This window comes from Coregonus lavaretus (assembly GCF_964263955.1).
Source record: "Coregonus lavaretus genome assembly, contig: HAP1_SCAFFOLD_240, whole genome shotgun sequence".
Taxonomy (NCBI): domain Eukaryota; kingdom Metazoa; phylum Chordata; class Actinopteri; order Salmoniformes; family Salmonidae; genus Coregonus; species Coregonus lavaretus.
The window spans coordinates 386,172-410,063 of NW_028164405.1; the positions used below are offsets into that span (position 1 = coordinate 386,172).

The 23,892-nt window shown below is 43.9% G+C and overlaps 1 protein-coding gene across 1 annotated transcript in view; it reads right to left on the reverse strand.

Moving 5' to 3' along the window:
• Positions 1 to 23,892, reverse strand: part of inpp5d (inositol polyphosphate-5-phosphatase D) — a 35,779-nt gene that overhangs the window by 5,696 nt on the left and 6,191 nt on the right. Inside the window, exons 3-18 of the mRNA XM_084192050.1 lie at positions 23,656 to 23,791; positions 18,124 to 18,289; positions 17,715 to 17,855; positions 11,417 to 11,507; positions 10,607 to 10,684; positions 10,163 to 10,240; positions 9,824 to 9,947; positions 9,515 to 9,618; positions 7,266 to 7,368; positions 6,841 to 7,037; positions 4,742 to 4,859; positions 3,929 to 4,025; positions 3,332 to 3,470; positions 2,616 to 2,724; positions 1,467 to 1,555; positions 112 to 193 (exon numbers count right to left, since the gene is read on the reverse strand). Coding sequence (XP_084048176.1) covers positions 112 to 193; positions 1,467 to 1,555; positions 2,616 to 2,724; positions 3,332 to 3,470; positions 3,929 to 4,025; positions 4,742 to 4,859; positions 6,841 to 7,037; positions 7,266 to 7,368; positions 9,515 to 9,618; positions 9,824 to 9,947; positions 10,163 to 10,240; positions 10,607 to 10,684; positions 11,417 to 11,507; positions 17,715 to 17,855; positions 18,124 to 18,289; positions 23,656 to 23,791 — 1,852 coding nt within the window. The remainder of the gene's footprint in view (positions 1 to 111; positions 194 to 1,466; positions 1,556 to 2,615; positions 2,725 to 3,331; positions 3,471 to 3,928; positions 4,026 to 4,741; positions 4,860 to 6,840; positions 7,038 to 7,265; positions 7,369 to 9,514; positions 9,619 to 9,823; positions 9,948 to 10,162; positions 10,241 to 10,606; positions 10,685 to 11,416; positions 11,508 to 17,714; positions 17,856 to 18,123; positions 18,290 to 23,655; positions 23,792 to 23,892) is intronic.

Consider the following 23,892-nt stretch of genomic DNA (forward strand, 5'->3'; position numbering starts at 1 on the left):
AGAGGTTGAGAAATTATATAATTGGTATTAACATTAGCTAAAATTAGACATATTTTGTTGGTTATTGCAATTAATTAATCAATTAATCAATCATCATTGCATTAGTCTCACCGTATGACTGACAGAACACATGCACCAGTGGGTAGGACTTCCGCAGAACACGATCACACCATGATGGTAGATTATATTTAGTCTGTGAGGGAGAAAGATTAATATTTCTGTCTTTCGGAAAATCAGCATTGGTTTGATGGCAGGCCTACCTAAGACCAAGACCATCTTTCAAAAAGTGGTTTCAGAGACCCTGTGTGCATCCCAAATGGCACCCTTTTCCCCTATATAGTGCACTACTTTAGACCAGAGAATGGCACCCTATTCCCTATATAGTGCACTACTTTAGACCAGAGAATGGCACCCTATTCCCTATATAGTGCACTACTTTAGACCAGAGAATGGCACCCTATTCCCTATATAGTGCACTACTTTAGACCAGAGAATGGCACCCTATTCCCTATATAGTGCACTACTTTAGACCAGAGTCCAATGGCACCCTATTCCCTATATAGTGCACTACTTTAGACCAGAGAATGGCACCCTATTCCCTATATAGTGCACTACTTTAGACCAGAGAATGGCACCCTATTCCCTATATAGTGCACTACTTTAGACCAGAGAATGGCACCCTATTCCCTATATAGTGCACTACTTTAGACCAGAGAATGGCACCCTATTCCCTATATAGTGCACTACTTTAGACCAGAGAATGGCACCCTATTCCCTATATAGTGCACTACTTTAGACCAGAGAATGGCACCCTATTCCCTATATAGTGCACTACTTTAGACCAGAGAATGGCACCCTATTCCCTATATAGTGCACTACTTTAGACCAGAGAATGGCACCCTATTCCCTATATAGTGCACTACTTTAGACCAGAGAATGGCACCCTATTCCCTATATAGTGCACTACTTTAGACCAGAGAATGGCACCCTATTCCCTATATAGTGCACTACTTTAGACCAGAGAATGGCACCCTATTCCCTATATAGTGCACTACTTTAGACCAGAGTCCAATGGCACCCTATTCCCTATATAGTGCACTACTTTAGACCAGAGCCCCTGAATAGGATGCCATTTGGGACGTTGCCATTGTTTAGTGGCTGAGAACATTCTAGACATTTAGCAGAAGCTCTTATACAGAGCGACTTACATGAGCAATTAGGGTTAAGTGCCTTGCTCAAGGGCACATCGACAGATTTTTCACCTAGTCGGCTCGGGGATTAGAACCAGCGACCTTTACGGTTACTGGCACAACGCTCTTAACCACTAAGCCACCTGCTGCCCCTAGGTAAAATAATAAACAGCGAAGCTGTGGACTTGTGCGCTCAGATATTTGCTTATTTCCTCTACTGTATGAGGGTCATACAGGGACACAGCATCTCAGGAAACATACAGAGTTAAAACCTACCCCCGTGGCTTTGGCCTTGGTGTAGGCGTATCTCTCGCGTGTGTCTCTCTCGAAACGATACGTGGGCGCGAATGTGATCTCCTCCTCGTCTGTGATGAGATTAAATAAAAAGAGAAAGATGTCAGAATCACCATTATTTGCCAATTACATTTACATGTACCAGGAAGTGGTGCTGACATCGTCTTATAATTAACAATATACAGACAGAATATAGACAAAAGAGTGTACACAATCTTCATACAGTCACACATTCTCTACACGTTGTTACATGTTGTGGTGAACTCAACTATCTCTATGTAACAGTTTTGCTTCCGTCTACATCTTGTTACATGTTGTGGTGAATTCAACTTTCTCTACGTCTTGTTACATGTTGTGGTGAACTCAACTTCAAGCAGGCAAAATTTGGCACAATAACATTTCCATGACAAAAGCATGAGCACTTCAGAGCATAAATACTCTCTGGTAGGGCTAGTTAGCCTATAGTTTTCAGAGGCAAACATAGATGTGTTCACTCAATGGCTAGTTGTGCCTATAGTTGACTCTCTGGTAGGGCTAGCTAGTGTCATGGCTCTGGGGCTAGCTAGCATAGAGTCATGGCTCTGGGGCTAGTTAGCCTATAGTTTACTCTCTGGTAGGGTTAGTTAGCCTATAGTTTACTCTCTGGTAGGGCTAGTTAGCCTATAGTTTACTCTCTGGTAGGGCTAGTTAGCCTATAGTTTACTCTCTGGTAGGGTTAGTTAGCCTATAGTTTACTCTCTGGTAGGGCTAGTTAGCCTATAGTTTACTCTCTGGTAGGGTTAGTTAGCCTATAGTTGACTCTCTGGTAGGGTTAGTTAGCCTATAGTTTACTCTCTGGTAGGGCTAGTTAGCCTATAGTTTACTCTCTGGTAGGGCTAGTTAGCCTATAGTTTACTCTCTGGTAGGGCTAGTTAGTCATGGCTCTGGGGCTAGTTAGTCTATAGTTTACCAAGGCTAACATACTGTAGGCTTTGGCATGGAAATGCATTACTTTAATCAAAATCACTTATCAATGACCATCAATTTATCCTCACATTTTTTCATACACATCATATAGCCCTAGTGAAGTTGAATTTGCTTTAGGCATAGTTAGCTGTGACAGAATGCATGTTGCTAGTGGCCATGTCTCACCATAGTGTAGGAAGACCTTCTCTTCTCCCCTCTCAATGTTGAGCTGGTCTTTACACAGCAGTTCCTGGTACTGTTGCTGTTTGATCTTGGTCACAATGTTCTCCGCTTCCTGTAAGGGAACACAATGCAAAGTAGCTGCTCTCTCTTCCTGCACAGTGATGTCAGCAGCCCAGCACAGTCTCCATTTATCCTTACTGCTGCTAGAAAAATAGGGAACAGGAACTGCATGCTGGCCCTGTTCCAAATGGCACCCTAATCCCTATATAGTGAACTACTGTAGACCGGGGCCCTTGGTAAAAAAAAAAAAAGTAGTGCACTCCTCTGGTCAAAAGTAGTGCATTACATAGGGAATAGGGTGCCATTTGGGATGCAACTACAACTTTCATGCACCGGACAGGTGGGCCGCCGTGTCCTTTACACAAGTGTGTGTCGAGTAACAGCTTGCTTGCTTATGCTTACTTGCTTGGTATGTAACAACACATTCAATAAGCACATTAATACAAATTCAGACTAGCAGTGGCTGAGAGTTGTTGATAAAGCAGTTGATAGTTGTTGATAGTGTAGCGACCTTAACCCAACACAAACTCTTCAAAAAGTTCAGATCTCTTAGCATAACGGTTAAGGTTGAGTTGACAGTCGCTGGACCCGGGTTAGAGTCCCAGTCGTTTTTTACAATCTCCACATCCAATGTTAACTGCCAAACTAGTTCAACTTACTGTGGATGGCAATTCAATTCGATAATTCAGATCCCCAAGCCAGAACAGATGAGTGAATCGATGTGTGATGTCAAATGGGTTCAGTTTCTTATCTCCAAGATTCAAGAAGCGTAGGATGCTGACGTAATTTTGGTTGCGTCTGGCAAGAGAACAAATGTTGAGAAAATAAAATGTCTTGCTTTCAAGTAGTTGAGATATGAAGAGATGTGGAATCTTCTTTTCTCACATTTAGCTATTTTCTGCAATATGCAGACTCATATCTTTGTGTTCCTTTTTTTTTTTAATCAAACAGAAATGAACAGAAACAGTTAAAGGCTGCTCAAGAAATAGAGCAGACAAGCCACAAATAACAACAGACATCCTAAACAATACTGGAGCATAAACAAACAAAAAAACCTTGTGAGAGTTTAGTGGCATTTTGAGGAGATGCTAAATGTACTGATATTGAGTCAGTGGAATCAATACACTTTTTGATTTCACTTCATTTAGCTTTCAATGCAAACTGGTTTCTAGGGGTCAGAACAATTTAAAATGCTAAAGGAGTGTTACATTCTGATTTACGTAATTTGTCAGCCATTTTAAATCCCTGTAGCTCACCTGATCTTCTTCTCGCTCCCCGAAGTCAGGTGACTGTTGACAAAGCCAAAGGAAGTACCGTTGAACATGAAGGACACACCCACTGCTCCCTTATTTCCTGGAAGATAAACAAAAAGCACCTGGATGTAACGTTGGGCCTCTCTACTAGTTGTGCATTTCATCGTCTAGGTTGTTATTAAAGAGGGACAGTTTCCCGGACACAGATTAAGGCTAGTCTTGGACTAAAAAACAATTTCAATGGAGAATCTCCATTCACCATGCTTTTTAGTCCAGGACTAGCCTTCATCTGTGTCCGGGAAACTGGCCCAAAGAGTCTGCAGTGAGTTGATGGGTCTGCAGTGAGTTGATGGGTCTGCATTGAGTTGATGGTTCTGCAGTGAGTTGATGGTTCTGCATTGAGTTGATGGTTCTGCAGTGAGTTGATGGTTCTGCATTGAGTTGATGGTTCTGCAGTGAGTTGATGGTTCTGCATTGAGTTGATGGTTCTGCAGTGAGTTGATGGTTCTGCATTGAGTTGATGGGTCTGCAGTGAGCTCATGGTTTTGCAGTGAGCTGATGGTTTTGCAGTAAGTTGATGGGTCTGCAGTGTGTTGATGGGTCTGCAGTGAGTTGATGGGTCTGCAGTAAGCTGATGGTTCTGCAGTGAGCTGATGGTTCTGCAGTGAGTTGATGGTTCTGCAGTGAGTTGATGGTTCTGCAGTGAGTTGATGGGTCTGCAGTGAGCTGATGGGACTGCAGTGAGCTGATGGTTCTGCAGTGAGTTGATGGTTCTGCAGTGAGTTGATGGGTCTGCAGTGAGCTGATGGGACTTACCCAGTGCGTTGGCGATCCCTGTCTTGACGCTGTCTGAAAAGATGTGTGAGATTCTGTTTTCGTGCTCTGGCTTGGCTAGCACAACGATGCGGATGTTCCATAGGGTTTGGATGGCTATCTGAACAAAATATAACGCAGAATAATTACAATAAAACACACATTAATCATTCCTTATGGTGAATTCTATTACAATCTGACAGTCACTGGCACTTGTTTTAATGTAATGTCCCCAGGCTTAATTGCAACCACATACAGTGGGGGAAAAAAGTATTTAGTCAGCCACCAATTGTGCAAGTTCTCCCACTTAAAAAGATGAGAGAGGCCTGTAATTTTCATCATAGGTACACGTCAACTATGACAGACAAATTGAGAAAAAATTATCCAGAAAATCACATTGTAGGATTTTTTATGAATTTATTTGCAAATTATGGTGGAAAATAAGTATTTGGTCACCTACAAACAAGCAAGATTTCTGGCTCTCACAGACCTGTAACTTCTTCTTTAAGAGGCTCCTCTGTCTTCCACTCGTTACCTGTATTAATGGCACCTGTTTGAACTTGTTATCAGTATAAAAGACACCTGTCCACAACCTCAAACAGTCACACTCCAAACTCCACTATGGCCAAGACCAAAGAGCTGTCAAAGGACACCAGAAACAAAATTGTAGACCTGCACCAGGCTGGGAAGACTGAATCTGCAATAGGTAAGCAGCTTGGTTTGAATAAATCAACTGTGGGAGCAATTATTAGGAAATGGAAGACATACAAGACCACTGATAATCTCCCTCGATCTGGGGCTCCACGCAAGATCTCACCCCGTGGGGTCAAAATTATCACAAGAACGGTGAGCAAAAATCCCAGAACCACACGGGGGGACCTAGTGAATGACCTGCAGAGAGCTGGGACCAAAGTAACAAAGCCTACCATCAGTAACACACTACGCCACCAGGGACTCAAATCCTGCAGTGCAAGACGTGTCCCCCTGCTTAAGCCAGTACATGTCCAGGCCCGTCTGAAGTTTGCTAGAGTGCATTTGGATGATCCAGAAGAGGATTGGGAGAATGTCATATGGTCAGATGAAACCAAAATAGAACTTTATGGTAAAAACTCAACTCGTCGTGTTTGGAGGACAAAGAATGCTGAGTTGCATCCAAAGAACACCATACCTACTGTGAAGCATGGGGGTGGAAACATCATGCTTTGGGGCTGTTTTTCTGCAAAGGGACCAGGACGACTTATCCGTGTAAAGGAAAGAATGAATGGGGCCATGTATCGTGAGATTTTGAGTGAAAACCTCCTTCCATCAGCAAGGGCATTGAAGATGAAACGTGGCTGGGTCTTTCAGCATGACAATGATCCAAACACACCGCCCGGGCAACGAAGGAGTGGCTTCGTAAGAAGCATTTCAAGGTCCTGGAGTGGCCTAGCCAGTCTCCAGATCTCAACCCCATAGAAAATCTTTGGAGGGAGTTGAAAGTCTGTGTTGCCCAGCGACAGCCCCAAAACATCACTGCTCTAGAGGAGATCTGCATGGAGGAATGGGCCAAAATACCAGCAACAGTGTGTGAAAACCTTGTGAAGACTTACAGAAAACGTTTGACCTGTGTCATTGCCAACAAAGGGTATATAACAAAGTATTGAGAAACTTTTGTTATTGACCAAATACTTATTTTCCACCATAATTTGCAAATAAATTCATTAAAAATCCTACAATGTGATTTTCTGGATAATTTTTTCTCATTTTGTCTGTCATAGTTGACGTGTACCTATGATGAAAATTACAGGTCTCTCTCATCTTTTTAAGTGGGAGAACTTGCACAATTGGTGGCTGACTAAATACTTTTTTCCCCCACTGTATAGAGCCGGCTGGTGGAGGAGATTAGTGGTAATGTGTAGCCTGCCTCATACCAGTGTAGAAATCAGAAGTTACAAGTAACTATATTTTAAGGGGTGGTTTCCCGAACTCAGGTTAAGCCTAGTACCTCAGATTAAGTCTAGCAAACGCAATGGAAAATCTCAATTGAAAGTGCTTTGTAGTCCAAGGACTAGGCTTAATATGTATCCGGGAAACTGGCCCTGAGTGTTGAGATAATCACTGACTTGTTTGAAGCTGATGTTGGTGGTTCCTCTCAGAGCACTCTTCAGTGTGTCCATCCACTCCTTCTCCCCCAGGGGATCTTCCTGAGTCCCGATCACATAGATGTCATGAGGGATGTGGTCGGCCGTGTCATCCCTGGTCTTGCCCTGACCCTTACACTGGAACCAGGATGCTATGCTGTGGGGGGGACTGGCATTACCTGGGGGGGGGGGGGGAGAGGTAATTATCAATCAATAAATTGTTTAAATTGTCCCAATTGGGCAATGCGTAATTAGCTGTTGAGTTCTTGAGCAAAATAATTATAGACTGAGCTGAAGTAGCAATATCGATATTGATCAATAAAGTATTTATTATCAACAAATTGATGCACTAGGTACATTATTCTATGTATTTTAGTTAATGTAAACATTGAAGGTAGCCATTTTACCCATATTCCAGGTGCCAACGAACACAGTGATCATGTCTGGCTCAGGCTTGTCTGAGTGTTTGTTCTTCATCTGCTGAAGGAGTTGGCAAAATCCCTCTCTTTTCTAACACACACACGCACACGCACACACACACACACACACGCACGCACACACACACACACACACACACACACACCCCAGACACACACACACACACACACACACACACCCCAGACAGACACACACACACACACACACACACACACACACACACACACACACACACACACACACACACACACACACACACACACACACACACACACACACACACACACACATCAGAAAGATGACCACACAGTTAACATGAAATGATAGCTTGGTGGTACATGTAAAGCGCGCTTGACTTTTTCCACATTTTGTTGTGTTACAGCCTGAATTTAATATGGATTAAATTGTGATTTTTTGGGTCACTATGACACTAACACACAATGCCCCATAATGTCAAAGTGGAATGATGTCTTTCGACATTAAAAATGAAAAGCTGAAATGTCTTGAGTCAATAAGTATTCAACCCCTTCGTGGTCCTCTGTAGCTCAGCTGGTAGAGCATGGCGCTTGTAACGCCAAGGTAGTGGGTTCGATCCCCGGGACCACCCATACGTAAAAATGTATGCACGCATGACTAAGTCGCTTTGGATAAAAGCGTCTGCTAAATGGCATATTACTATTATTATATTATTATTATTTAAGTTGTATGGACTCTGTGTGTAATAATAGTGTTTCAAACACAGATTCAACCACAAAGACCAGGGAGGTTTTCCAATGCCTCGCAAAGAAGGGCACCTATTGGTAGATGGGTAAAAATAAAAAAAAGCAGACATTGAATATCCCTTTGAGCATGGTGAAGTTATTAATTACACTTTGGATGGTGTATCAATACACCCAGTCACTACAAAGATACAGGCGTCCTTCCTAACTCAGTTGCCGTAGAAGAAGGAAACCGCTCAGGGATTTCACCATGAGGCCAATGGTGACTTTAAAACTGAGGATGGATCAGCAACATTGTAGTTAGTCCACAACACTAACCTAAATTACAGAGTGAAAAGAAGGAAGTGTCGTGTATTGGGATTATGCTGTTGTTAAATGTTTTTAAGTGGAACTGAAAGAATGTTGATTTTAGTATCAAGAGGGAATGTTTTAGTGTAACGCCACATACAACAGACAGGAAGAGTGTTGTAGACAGGGGAGACTGGTGATTGGCCAGAAGAGGGAGCCACCCATCTGTTTGCATTGTTTATAAGTAGGGGCTGAACGGAGAAGAAGTCAGAGCAGCCATTAGAATTGGAGGACACTGCTCTCCAGACCTCGCGAGTCTGTAAACTTATGCTGTAAGCTTGTGATAATGAATAAAGACTTCTAATCAAGGTACAGCTTAAGCGGACTTCTTTGTTTGACAGCAATAGCCACCGGCAGCCGACGCGACACGACAGAAGCCTGTACGGAATAAAAAATATTCCAAAACATGCATCCTGTTTGCAACAAGGCACTAAAGTAATACTGCAAAAAATGTGGCAAAGAAATGAACTTTTTGTCCTGAATACAAAGCGTTATGTTTGGGGAAAATCCAACACAACACATCACTGAGTACCACTCTCCATATTTTCAAGCATAGTGGTGGCTGCATCATGTTATGGGTATGCTTGTAATCGTTAAGGACTGGGGAGTTTTTCAGGTTAAAAAGAAACGGAATGGAGCTACTGTAAGTATAAGCAAAATCCTAGAGGAAAACCTGGTTCAGTCTGCTTTCCACCAGACACTGGGAGATGAATTCACCTTTCAGCAGGACAATAACCTAAAACACAAGGCCAAATCTACACTGGAGTTGCTTCCCAAGAAGACAGTGAATGTTCCTGAGTGGCCGAGTTACAGTTTTGACTTAAATCTACTTGAAAATCTATGGCAAGACCTGAAAATGGCTGTCTAGCAAAGATCAACAACCGAGCTTGAAGAATTTTGAAAATAATAATGGGCAAGTGTTGCAGAATCCAGGTGTGGAAAGCTCTTACAGACTTACCCAGAAAAACTCTCAGCTGTAATCGCTTATGTAAATGAGATATTTCTGTGTTTAATTTTTAATAAATTTGCAAACAATTCTAAAATCTATTGAATCCATTTCAAATTCAGGCTGTAAAACAGCAAAATGTGGAATAGGTCAAGGGGTATGAATACTTTCTGAAGGCGCTGTATTCTTCCTCAGAGGTTTTTACCTTTGTGTCGTCGAAGACAAACTCTTTCCTCAGAGTCTTCTCCTTCTCCGTCTCCACCACGACCACCAGCTTGGCAACTTTCTGGGACTTCACCAGCTGTAAGACTACACATTACATAGATTAGGGCTACATCAACTAGAGTCTTAGATTGCTTCCCAAATGACACCCTATTCCCTTTATATGGCACTACATTTTAACCAGGGCTGCCGTTACACGATGAAACTTGCACGCAATTTGAGTTGCTTCTTGATTGCTTGATTGCAAGATAGAAACGCTCTTTTCCGATTATAGGAGGAATAGAGTACTTACTTTTATTGTGTACAAAGTATTTGTCTTCTGGCCCGTCTTTGTATTTCTTGAAGTATATCTTCCCACTTTCCACATCCACCTTGAGGAACATCTTGGTTGTGAGACCGAGCAACTCTGATTTAACCTGCAAAGAAGAATTTGCAATTAAAGGAATTGCAATTAAACCATGCAAAGACAATTTGCAGTTTACCCCAATGATAATAGAGATAAATTATTTTTGTTTCGGGCAAGTTTTGTTATCCGCTATGCCTTTGGTAATACAGTATGATGGGTGACATTGTTATCGTGAAACACAATGGTAGTTGGCTATTGGCTGCAGTATCGTATTAGTTCACTTACCTCGAATGTAATAGGTGGTATCAGAGACCTCCTGTGGCCTCCTTCATATCCCACCGACTCAAACACAGCAGCTTTGGCCTGAAAAGGGAACTTCCAGTAATGTCAAAAGGAAGCACTACTCCTTTAAGTGAAGGAAGCACTACTCCTTTAAGTGAAGTGTTTCTGTCCTGGTTTGGTTTGTCAAAGTGTAACAGGAACGACGTCACAACATACGAGAGATCATCTACACCAGGGGGGGTCAGTTTAATGATTGATTGAAATATAAAATGAACAAGCTCTAGTTTCAGAATAAGTTTACGTCCCAAAATGGCACCCTATTCCCTATATAGTGCACTACTTTTGACCAGAGCTCTATGGGGCCCTGATCGAAAGTAGTGCACTACGTAGGGAATAGGGTGCCATTTTGGGACAGGTCCTAAGTTTAGAATAGCGTTAGGACATTACCTTCTCCTCGACGGAGTAGAGCAGCTTGGTGATTTGTTCCAGCCTGAATGACACAGCTTGACCTGAATCTGCTGACACCTAGAAATTAAAAGCAGAAACGTGAATTCAACATAAAACCAAGAATAGCGCAGAGGCAGACTTCAGCGCATCACACAGGGCATATCATTAGAAACACAAAGGATTTGAAAGCAACAAATTGGAAACATGACATTCTATTCGTAGGGTGCGTGCACATATATACTGTACACTAGACCAGAGATGATATAAATACTGTACACTAGACCAGAGATGATATAAATACTGTACACTAGACCAGAGATGATATAACTACTGTACACTAGACCAGAGATGATATAAATACTGTACACTAGACCAGAGATTATATAAATACTGTACACTAGACCAGAGATTATATAAATACTGTACACTAGACCAGAGATGATATATATACTGTACACTAGACCAGAGATTATATAAATACCGTACACTAGACCAGAGATTATATAAATACCGTACACTAGACCAGAGATGACAGTAAAACTAAACAGAAGTGTCTGATAAAGGGTTAATAATAGCCACCTGCAACCATGTAGCATCCATATACCTACAATCACGCAGCATTGTCACTCATTTTACAGAAAGACAAAATACCCTCTAGTCTAGAATGGATCCTCATACCGACCCGTTTCCTTATTGAATACTGATGCAAAAATAATAAGATCTCGAATGCAGCTCATACTGTCCCATCTCCTTACTGAATGTTGATGTTAAAATGATGGCTAATATAAGTTAATCATAATAACAACCAACCTGACTTCTCAGTCGGCCGAACCCTGGGGAAAGCTGCTGGTCCAGAAGCCTCTGAATGACCTCCAGAGTGGGCAGGGTACGGGAGATCTCGCTGACACAACACAGGAGCACCAGAAAACGTTAATTCAACTCAAAATACTTCATTCATCCCACAAGGGTTAGGGTTAATCAAATGTTGTTGTTTACCAGGGTTGGAGTCAATCAATTCCATTCCTATTAAGTTTATTTCCATGAATTGACTCAATCGAAATGGAATTGACCCCAACCCTACTGTTAACGGTGAATGCTGAGTGAGTGGGGTCCGGAATTATTGCCACCCTTGATAAAGATGAGCAATAATGAATGTATAAAATAAATAATTCAAATACTGAGCTATATTGTATGCTCCCAAAAATCAAGCTTTATTTATACAGCACATTTCAGACATAGAAAGCAACAAAATGTGCTTTACAGGGAAAAAATAGATATATATATATTTACTACACAACAAACATAAGATAAAAAACAAAAGAATGAGAAACTGAATGACTAAAAACACCCTGAGGAAAAGCAAAGCTAAAAATATGTGTTTTAAGATCTCTTTTAAATATGTCCACAGTTTCGGCCCCCCTCAGATTCTCTGGCAGGCTATTCCATAGGCTGGGGGTGTCACGAATTCAGCCGAGGCTGCCCCTCCTCCTTGCTTGGGCAGGCTTCGGCGTTCGTCGTCACCGGAGTACTAGCTGCCGCCGATCTATGTTTCTGTGTTCTACTTGTTTTGTCTATTTTGCACACACCTGGTTCCAATTACGATGATTTGTTTCCCTATTTTACCCTCTGGTTCCCTCATGGTGTTGTGCGTGATTGTTCGTTGTTGTGTTGTCATTGACATGTGAGTCTGTATTTTCTTCCCTACGTGGAAGATATGTTTATTTACTTGTGACAAGTAAAGTACGTCGTTGACTAAGTTCTGTGTCCTGCGCCTGACTCCGTCCTACCGCTACACACTGATGCATGACAGAATCACGCACCATTATGGAGTCAGCAGGTACATCCATTCCTCCAGGATCAGTGGAGGAACGCATCCAGCAGCACTCGACCATGCTACAGACTCTTGGCACAGCCATGGATCGAGTGGTACAGACTATGGAGCGATGGGAAAGGGTGGGGGGGTGGGGGGAGGGGGGGGGGGGGGGGATTTCTACACCTCCTTCCACTACTATTCACTCCACACCCCTGTCCACCCCTTCACCACCTGGATCCAGTGGGATTCGGCTCTCGCTCCCGAGGGCATATGACGGAACAGCTGCCGGGTGCCAGGGGGTTTCTGCTCCAGGTGGAGCTCTACCTGGCAACCATCCACCCGGCTCCCTCGGGATACGAGAGCGTGTCCGCCCTCATCGCATGTCTGTCGGGGAAAGCGCTCGAGTGGGCCTGCGCTGAGTGGGGAGGAATAGACGCGGCATCGGTGCGCTATGAAGATTTCACCCGCCGTTTCCGGGCGGTATTTGATCATCCACCGGAGGAGGGAGCGGCGGGGGAACGGTTGTTCCACCTCAGACAGGGGAAGAGGAGCGCACTGGACTTCAGGACCTTGGCAGCCAGCGCGGCATGGAATGAGAGGGCCCTGATCGACCATTACCCATGCAGCCTACGGGAGGACGTTCGTCGGGAGCTGGCCTGCAGGGACACCACCCTTAACCTGGACCAGCTGGTGGATTTATCGATACGACTGGATAACCTGTTGGCCACCCGCGGACGTCCGGATGAGGGTCCGTCCAGTCCATTCCCCAGCACTTCCGACCCTATTACATTTCACTGTAATGTCTGCACCTGTTGTATTCAGTGCATGTGGCCAATAAAATTTGATTTGATTTGATTTACACCGATGGAGCTCGGAGGTGCCGATCTAAGGGTGACCGGAAGGGGGGGCTGTTTTCTGCACCAACTGTGGCCGCAGAGGACACACTGCTGGTCGGTGCTGGAAAGGGTCCTCAGGGAGTCGAGGCAGCAGGCAGAGCACTGGTGGACCATCCCAGGTGAGTAGGCACCCGACTCACCCAGACCTCCCTGTTGCGCACATGTGTGTTCACATAGAATTTCCGGAGTTTTCCCCGCATAAGGCGCTCGTAGATTCAGGCGCAGCTGGGAATTTTATGGACCGTCTATTTGCACATAGATTAGGGATCCATATTGTGCCTGTTGATGTTCCCTTCCCTGTACATGCCTTAGATAGTCGCCCTTTAGGGTCAGGCCTGATTAGGGAGGTCACAGCTCCACTCTGGATGAAAACGCAGGAGGGTCATGAGGAGAGAATTCGTCTCTTCCTGATCGATTCTCTTGCGTTTCCAGTAGTGTTGGGGATTCCCTGGTTAGCCTCTCATAACCCCAATATTTCGTGGCAACAGAGGGCTCTCAAAGGATGGTCCCGTCAGTGCTCGGGGAGGTGTGTAGGTGTTTCCGTAGGTGCAACTACTGTGGAGAGTCCAAACCATGTCTCCACTATGCACCTTCCTCCCGAATATGCCGATTTGGCTCTCGCCTTCAGTATAAGGAAGGCGACTTAATTACAACCCCATCGACAGGGGGCTATGGAAGAGACGGCGGCTATGGAAACATATGTCTCCGAATCTCTGGGACAGGGATACATTCGGCCTTCCACTTCCCCTGCGTCCTCAAGTTTCTTTTTTTTGTGAAGAAGAAGGATGGAGGTTTACGCCCGTGCATTGACTATCGAGGTCTAAATCAGATAACGGTGAAGTACAGTTATCCACTACCTCTCATTGCTAGTATGACGGAGTCATGGCACGGGGTGCGCTTCTTCACCAAATTGGATCTCAGGAGCGCGCACATCCTGGTGCGTATCCGGGAAGGGGATGAGCGGAAGACGGCATTTAGTACCACCTCTGGGCACTATGAGTACCTCGTCATGCCGTACGGGTTGATGAATGCTCCCTCAGTCTTCCAATCCTTTGTCGATGAGATTTTCAGGGACATGCACGGACAGAGTGTAGTGATATTCTCATATACAGTGGGGGAAAAAATTATTTAGTCAGCCACCAATTGTGCAAGTTCTCCCACTTAAAAAGATGAGAGAGGCCTGTAATTTCCATCATAGGTACACGTCAACTATGACAGACAAAATGAGAAAAAAAAATCCAGAAAATCACATTGTAGGATTTTTAATGAATTTATTTGCAAATTATGGTGGAAAATAAGTATTTGGTCAATAACAAAAGTTTCTCAATACTTTGTTATATACCCTTTGTTGGCAATGACACAGGTCAAACGTTTTCTGTAAGTCTTCACAAGGTTTTCACACACTGTTGCTGGTATTTTGGCCCATTCCTCCATGCAGATCTCCTCTAGAGCAGTGATGTTTTGGGGCTGTCGCTGGGCAACACGGACTTTCAACTCCCTCCAAAGATTTTCTATGGGGTTGAGATCTGGAGACTGGCTAGGCCACTCCAGGACCTTGAAATGCTTCTTACGAAGCCACTCCTTCGTTGCCCGGGCGGTGTGTTTGGGATCATTGTCATGCTGAAAGACCCAGCCACGTTTCATCTTCAATGCCCTTGCTGATGGAAGGAGGTTTTCACTCAAAATCTCACGATACATGGCCCCATTCATTCTTTCCTTTACACGGATCAGTCGTCCTGGTCCCTTTGCAGAAAAACAGCACCAAAGCATGATGTTTCCACCCCCATGCTTCACAGTAGGTATGGTGTTCTTTGGATGCAACTCAGCATTCTTTGTCCTCCAAACACGACGAGTTGAGTTTTTACCAAAAAGTTATATTTTGGTTTCATCTGACCATATGACATTCTCCCAATCCTCTTCTGGATCATCCAAATGCACTCTAGCAAACTTCAGACGGGCCTGGACATGTACTGGCTTAAGCAGGGGGACACGTCTGGCACTGCAGGATTTGAGTCCCTGGCGGCGTAGTGTGTTACTGATGGTTGGCTTTGTTACTTTGGTCCCAGCTCTCTGCAGGTCATTCACTAGGTCCCCCCGTGTGGTTCTGGGATTTTTGCTCACCGTTCTTGTGATCATTTTGACCCCACGGGGTGAGATCTGGGAACCTGGTCTGTACAACGGCCGTGGTCACACCTATCGGTGGATTTCGTTACGGACCTCCCCCCGTCATAAGGGAATACCACGATCTTAGTCGTTGTGGATCGGTTTTCTAAGTCCTGCCGTCTCATTCCTTTGCCCGGTCTCCCTACGGCCCTACAGACTGCGGAGGCCCTGTTTACTCACGTCTTCCGGCACTACGGGGTACCTGAGGATATAGTGTCTGATCGGGGTTCCCAGTTCACATCAAGGGTCTGGAGGGCGTTCATGGAAGGTCTGGGGGTCTCGATCAGCCTGACCTCAGGGTTTCACCCCGAGAGTAATGGGCAGGTGGAGAGAGTCAACCAGGATGTGGGTAGGTTTCTGAGGTCCAATTGCCTCATGGTGTTGTGCGTGATTGTTCGTTGTTTTGTTGTCATTGACATGTGAGTCTGTATTTTCTTCCCTGCGTGGAAGATATGTTTATTTACTTGTGACAAGTAAAGTACGTTGTTGACTAAGTTCTGTGTCCTGCGCCTGACTCCGTCCTACCGCTACACACTGACACATCACAGGGGGCATAATAACTTAACAAGTAATACTTATTTTAAAAAAAAGTAGGGGTCAAAATTATTGACACACCTAAAGATACTCACTGTATAAATAAAGTAGTCAAAAGTTTATTATTTGGTCCCATATTCTTAGCACTCAATGACTACATCAAGCTTGTGAATCTACAAACTTGTTGGAAGCATTTGCTGTTAGTTTTGTTTGTGTTTCAGATTATATTGTGCCCAATAGAAATTAACGGTAAATAATGTATTGTGTCATTTTGGAGTCACTTTTATTGTAAGTAAGAATATAATATGTTTCTAAATATGAATGTGGATGCTACCATGATTACGGATAATTCTGAATGAATCATGAATATTGATGAGTGAAAAAGTTAGAGGGTCAAAGACCATACCCCCAAGACATGCTAACCTGCCCTGTTATTGGTAATGGTGAGAGGTTAGCTCATACCCCCAAGACATGCTAACCTGCCCTGTTATTGGTAATGGTGAGAGGTTAGCTCATACCCCCAAGACATGCTAACCTGCCCTGTTATTGGTAATGGTGAGAGGTTAGCTCATACCCCCAAGACATGCTAACCTGCCCTGTTATTGGTAATGGTGAGAGGTTAGCTCATACCCCCAAGACATGCTAACCTCCGACATGCTAACCTCCCCTGTTATTGGTAATGGTGAGAGGTTAGCTCATACCCCCAAGACATGCTAACCTGCCCTGTTATTGGTAATGGTGAGAGGTTAGCTCATACCCCCAAGACATGCTAACCTGCCCGGTTATTGGTAATGGTGAGAGGTTAGCTCATACCCCCAAGACATGCTAACCTTCCTGTTATTGGTAATGGTGAGAGGTTAGACCATACCCCCAAGACATGCTAACCTCCCTGTTATTGGTAATGGTGAGAGGTTAGCTTTACATTTACATTTTTACATTTACATTTTTAGTCATTTAGCAGACGCTCTTATCCAGAGCGACTTACAGTTAGTGAATACATTTTTTTTTTTTATACTGGCCCCCCGTGGGAATCGAACCCACAACCCTGGCGTTGCAAACACCATGCTCTATCAACTGAGCTACATCCCTACCGGCCATTCCCTCCCCTACCCTGGACGACGCTGGGCCAATTGTGCGCCGCCCATGAGTCTCCCGGTCGCGGCCGGCGGCGACAGAGCCTGGATTTGAACCAGGATCTCTAGTGGCACAGTTAGCACCGCAGTGCCTTAGACCACTGCGCCATACCCCCAAGACATGCTAACCTGCCCTGTTATTGGTAAAGTAGTCATCGTGTGCTAGAAATATGTGACCAAATACTACACTTTTGATGACTTTATTTATAAGAATATTTAGGGCTGTCAATAATTTTGAGAATTTTTCTTTTACTTGTTAAACAAAATCTATTTTTCTGAGCAATTATATTAGTACAATTGTATTAGTACAATTATATTAGGATAAAATATTATAATTTCCCCTTTTTTCTTTTTGCATACAATGTAGCCCAGTATTTGAATTATTTATTTTATACAGTCATCATTGCTAATCTTTATCAAGGGTGGCAATAAAAACTTGGCATCATATTTCTGTCATGCTTCTCTAACCACCTGGGGGTATATTCAGCCAATCAGCGGCCACCACAGCAAGGGTGGCAACAATTTGGGACACCCCTGTAGCTAGCTATCGTCTGTAAGTCTACCGGTACCTGTTTAATTGTTTGCAGATTCCCATAGTGAGCTTCTTCAGATGGGGGAGGTTGAGATTCCCATTCTGGGCTTGCTCAGCATCGAGACACAGTGAGGTGTGGAAGTATTCCTGGATGGATTGTTGGTGCTCTTCCGGCAGGCTGGAAGACACAATGAATTATCAGTCAGTGTGATTAGTTTGTTGGTCCCTGACTAAAAGATTGGCAGCTGGGTAAACACAATACTACCGGAGACACTTGAGCAGCATTTTGCAGCTCATAGTAGAATGAGAAGTGTCTCGGTGTCTCAAAAGAGTGTTGATCTGGGATCAGTTTTGCCTTATCATAATGAATAAGATGACATGGACAGGTGGGACCTGATCCTAGATCGGCACTCTGAGACGCTTTGTGGGCCCAGACCGAGGCATACTTAGACATGTCCACATGTTGCAGCCTCTGTCGGTATGTGTCTATCAGGGAAGCACAGGCCAGCTCTGAACCCTGGGACTCCCCACCATGGGTCTCTTTACTGTCATTGGCTGACAGCCCTCCTGAGAAGTTCCTGGGTGGTAGTTGAGGAGGGTATTTAACTGGATCTGGAGATGAACAACCACAACAGTTAAACTGTTAGACATAATTAAATCATCAGAATCATACCCTGTGTAGTACTTGAATTTGGCCAGTAACATTTTTCCTCACATTACTAATACTAGTACCAGCATCTTCAGTCACTTTTATTCCTGTTTACATGTATATATCTACCTCAATGACTCCAGTACTCCTGTTTACATGTATATATCTACCTCAATGACTCCAGTACCCCTGTTTACATGTATATATCTACCTCAATGACTCCAGTACCCCTGTTTACATGTATATATCTACCTCAATGACTCCAGTACCCCTGTTTACATGTATATATCTACCTCAATGACTCCAGTACTCCTGTTTACATGTATATATCTACCTCAATGACTCCAGTACCCCTGTTTACATGTATATACCTACCTCAATGACTCCAGTACTCCTGTTTACATGTATATATCTACCTCAATGACTCCAGTACTCCTGTTTACATGTATATATCTACCACAATGACTCCAGTACTCCTGTTTACATGTATATATCTATGTCAATGACTCCAGTACTCCTGTTTACATGTATATATCTACCTCAATGACTCCAGTACCCCTGTTTACATGTATATATCTACCTCAATGACTCCAGTACTCCTGTTTACATGTATATATCTACCTCAATGACTCCAGTACTCCTGTTTACATGTATATATCTACCTCAATGACTCCAGTACCCCTGTTTACATGTATATATCTACCTCAATGACTCCAGTACTCCTGTTTACATGTATATATCTACCTCAATGACTCCAGTACTCCTGTTTACATGTATATATCTACCTCAATGACTCCAGTACTCCTGTTTACATGTATATATCTACCACAATGACTCCAGTACTCCTGTTTACATGTATATATCTATGTCAATGACTCCAGTACTCCTGTTTACATGTATATATCTACCTCAATGACTCCAGTACTCCTGTTTACATGTATATATCTACCTCAATGACTCCAGTACTCCTGTTTACATGTATATATCTACCTCAATGACTCCAGTACTCCTGTTTACATGTATATATCTATGTCAATGACTCCAGTACTCCTGTTTACATGTGTATACACAACCAGTCAAAAGTTTGGACACACCTACTCATTCAAGGGTTTTTATTTTTAAAATTTTTACATTGTAGAATAATAGTGAAGACATCAAAACTATGAAATAACACATATGGAATCAAATTAGTGGATTCAGATATTTCAGCCACACCCGTTGCTGACAGGTGTATAACATCAAGCACACCGCCATGCAATCTCCATAGACAAACATTAGCAGTAGAATGGCCTTACTGAAGAGCTCAGTGACTTTCAACGTGGCAACGTCATAGGATGCCACCTTTCCAACAAGTCAGTTCGTCAAATTTCTGCCCTGCTAGAGCTGCCCCGGTCAACTGTAAGTGCTGTTACTGTGAAGTGGAAGTGGAGTAACAACGGCTCAGCTGCGAAGTGGTAGGCCACACAAACTCACAGAATGGGGCTGCCAAGTGCTGAAGCGTGTAGCGCGTAAAAATCGTCTGTCCTCAGTTGCAACACTCACTACCGAGTTCCAAACTGCCTCTGGAAGCAACGTCAGCACAAGAACTGTTCGTCGGGAGCTTCATGAAATGTGTTTCCATGGCAGAGCAGCCACACACAAGCCTAAGATCCCAATACCCAATGCCAAGCGTCGGCTGGAGTGGTGTAAAGCTCGCCGCCATTGGACTCTGGAGCAGTGGAAGCGTGTTCTCTGGAGTGATGAATCACGCTTCACCATCTGGCAGTCCGACGGACGAATCTGGGTTTGGCAGATGCCAGGAGAACGCTACCTGACCCAATGCATAGAGCCAACTGTAAAGTTTGGTGGAGGAGGAATAATGGTCTTGGGCTGTTTTTCATGGTTCGGGCTCCTTAGTTCCAGTGAAGGGAAATCTTAACACTACAGCATACAATGACATTCTAGATGGCATTCGTGCACATAGCGAGGTCCATATAGAAATGGTTTGTCGAGATCTGTGTGGAAGAACTTGACCGGCCTGCACAGAGCCCTGACCTCAACCCCATCGAACACCTTTGGGATGAATTGGAACGCCGACTGCGAGCCAGACCTAATCGCCCAACATCAGTGCCCGACCTCACTAACGCTCTTGTGGCTGAATGGAAGCAAGTCCCCCGCAGCAATGTTCCAACATCTAGTGGAAAGCCTTCCCAGAAGTGTGGAGGCTGTTATAGCAGCAAAGGGGGGGACCAACTCCATATTAATGCCCAGGATTTTGGAATGAGATGTTCGACGAGCAGGTGTCCACATACTGTTGGTCTTGTAGTATATCTACTTTAACCGGGTTAATGAGTATTTGATTACATGTAATCTGATTACAAAACAACTAACTGTAATCAGTTACATTATCAGCAAACGTATTGTCATCAGATTACAGATAAAAACTAGATGATTACTTATTGGATTACTTTTACATTTAGAGAGGATGTTTTCTCAATGACATTCAATTCAGCATCGAAAAAAGGCGCAAGTTTAAGTTTGTTCCACCTGAGCGAGTCTGAACAGCAGTCAGAGACCACTATGATGACACAACAAATGATGACCACCAATCAGAGACCACTATGATGACACAACAAATGATGACCACCAATCAGAGACCACTATGATGACACAACAAATGATGACCACCAATCAGAGACCACTATGATGACACACCAAATGATGACCACCAATCAGAGACCACTATGATGACACACCAAATGATGACCACCAATCAGAGACCACTATGATGACACACCAAATGATGACCACCAATCAGAGACCACTATGATGACACAACAAATGATGACCACCAATCAGAGACCACTATGATGACACACCAAATGATGACCACCAATCAGAGACCACTATGATGACACACCAAATGATGACCACCAATCAGAGACCACTATGATGACACACCAAATGATGACCACCAATCAGAGACCACTATGGTAACACACCAAATGATGACCACCAATCAGAGACCACTATGATGACACACCAAATGCGTTTGATGGATCCTTTTAGTCTTCTTCTAATGCCTCTTAAGGGGAAAGTCATACAAATGTATCTGATTGATTTACAATTGTGGACAGGTAACTAGTAACTAACTGATCACATTTAGAATGTAACCTACCCAACCCTGTACCTCAATTACTCCAGTAACCCTGCACACTGTAATTATGGTAGTGGCACTGAGCCTGTATATACTTTGAAACTTGAAACCTCTAATAATGATATAAAAAATATGAGCTAGGGCTGTCAAATGATTAAAATTTTTAATCAAATTAATCAGAATTTTCAGTGGATTAATCTTGATTAATCACTATTTGCAATTACACCTGAATCCTAACCATTTTTTTTCAGAAATGCATACCAAAAGATAAATAAAGATATGATTTACTTGAGCCAAGACCTCTTTCCTTTTTTCTTTTTCGTTTTCATAGAGCTCGTGGATTTTCTTCATAACTGTGGCTCTTGACGGTGGCTTATAGAATGAGTCTTGAGACGCCACTTGCAAAACATCAAGGAAACCTGAGTCTTCTACAATGCTAATGGGTCTACAATCCTTTGCAATCCATTTTGCTATTGTGTTGGTCAAATTATCTGAGGTTGATTTTGTTAATTGCCTGCAAACATTCAGCGTGGTCTGGCGCAAACCACTTGCTGAATCTGACGGCCCAGCAAACGCATGTTTGGCGTTGACATGTTACTTCAAGCTTGAACAGCTCCGGTGAAATTGAAACTCCTTCTTACAAATCTTGCAAATAACCTTGTACTTGTTAACTGTACCATCATCATTCTTTTTATATTTGAATCCGTCAATAGGCCCACTTTGCTCACCTTGCTCCATCTCGCCTCTAGCTCCCAACCACTTTCCTGACCTGAATAATTTGTCACACTGCGCATGCGTGAAATGCGTTAAAAAAATTGACGTAATTAACAGCAAACAACTAATTAACGTCGTTAACGCGCTATTTTTGACAGCCCTAATATGAGCACTTCAAGCACTGGTCCTGTGGCAGATAAAATACACTGTACCTTTTTGGATAGGCCAGAGAGATCCCCTGGGTTATTTCCGGATCTCAGATCTCTTCGCGCTGTATAGCCAACTTCCTATGGTCACCAACTTACTTGGGTCAACCATAGAAATTGGCTATACAACATAAACAGATCTGGTACCACCAACCTACCTTGGGTTAGGTCAGATCTGGTACCACCAACCTACCTTGGGTTAGCTCAGATCTGGTACCACCAACCTACCTTGGGTTAGGTCAGATCTGGTACCACCAACCTACCTTGGGTTAGGTCAGATCTGGTACCACCAACCTACCTTGGGTTAGGTCAGATCTGGTACCACCAACCTACCTTGGGTTAGGTCAGATCTGGTACCACCAACCTACCTTGGGTTAGGTCAGATCTGGTACCACCAACCTACCTTGGGTTAGGTCAGATCTGGTACCACCAACCTACCTTGGGTTAGGTCAGATCTGGTACCACCAACCTACCTTGGGTTAGGTCAGATCTGGTACCACCAACCCACCTTGGGTTAGGTCAGATCTGGTACCACCAACCTACCTTGGGTTAGGTCAGATCTGGTACCACCAACCTACCTTGGGTTAGGTCAGATCTGGTACCACCAACCTACCTTGGGTTAGGTCAGATCTGGTACCACCAACCTACCTTGGGTTAGGTCAGATCTGGTACCACCAACCTACCTTGGGTTAGGTCAGATCTGGTACCACCAACCTACCTTGGGTTAGGTCAGATCTGGTACCACCAACCTACCTTGGGTTAGGTCAGATCTGGTACCACCAACCTACCTTGGGTTAGGTCAGATCTGGTACCACCAACCTACCTTGGGTTAGGTCAGATCTGGTACCACCAACCTACCTTGGGTTAGGTCAGATCTGGTACCACCAACCTACCTTGGGTTAGGTCAGATCTGGTACCACCAACCTACCTTGGGTTAGGTCAGATCTGGTACCACCAACCTACCTTGGGTTAGGTCAGATCTGGTACCACCAACCTACCTTGGGTTAGGTCAGATCTGGTACCACCAACCTACCTTGGGTTAGGTCAGATCTGGTACCACCAACCTACCTTGGGTTAGGTCAGATCTGGTACCACCAACCTACCTTGGGTTAGCTCAGATCTGGTACCACCAACCCACCTTGGGTTAGCTCAGCTGTAGCAAAACATAATACGAGAGAATGGCAGGGTCCCAAATGGCACCCTAGACTTTTGACCAGGTCTGATAGGGTACCCTTAGAAACGCAGAGAGATAATCAGTGGGTTATTATCTGACCTGGCTCCTCCTCTGGCTCCTCCTCCTTCTGAACAGGGAACTGCAGGTGTGTAGCCAGACCCATGTTGGGACTGTAGTACGTCTCCACCAGGTCAGCCAGCACACAGAAGAACCGGATAGGGACCCCCTCAGAGGCCTGGAGACACAGAGAAACAACAAACACTGGTTAGTAGCCCAAACTACTGAGTCTAGTAACAACATCAGTCACAGGTTAGAACTCTAGAGAGCAGAACATCA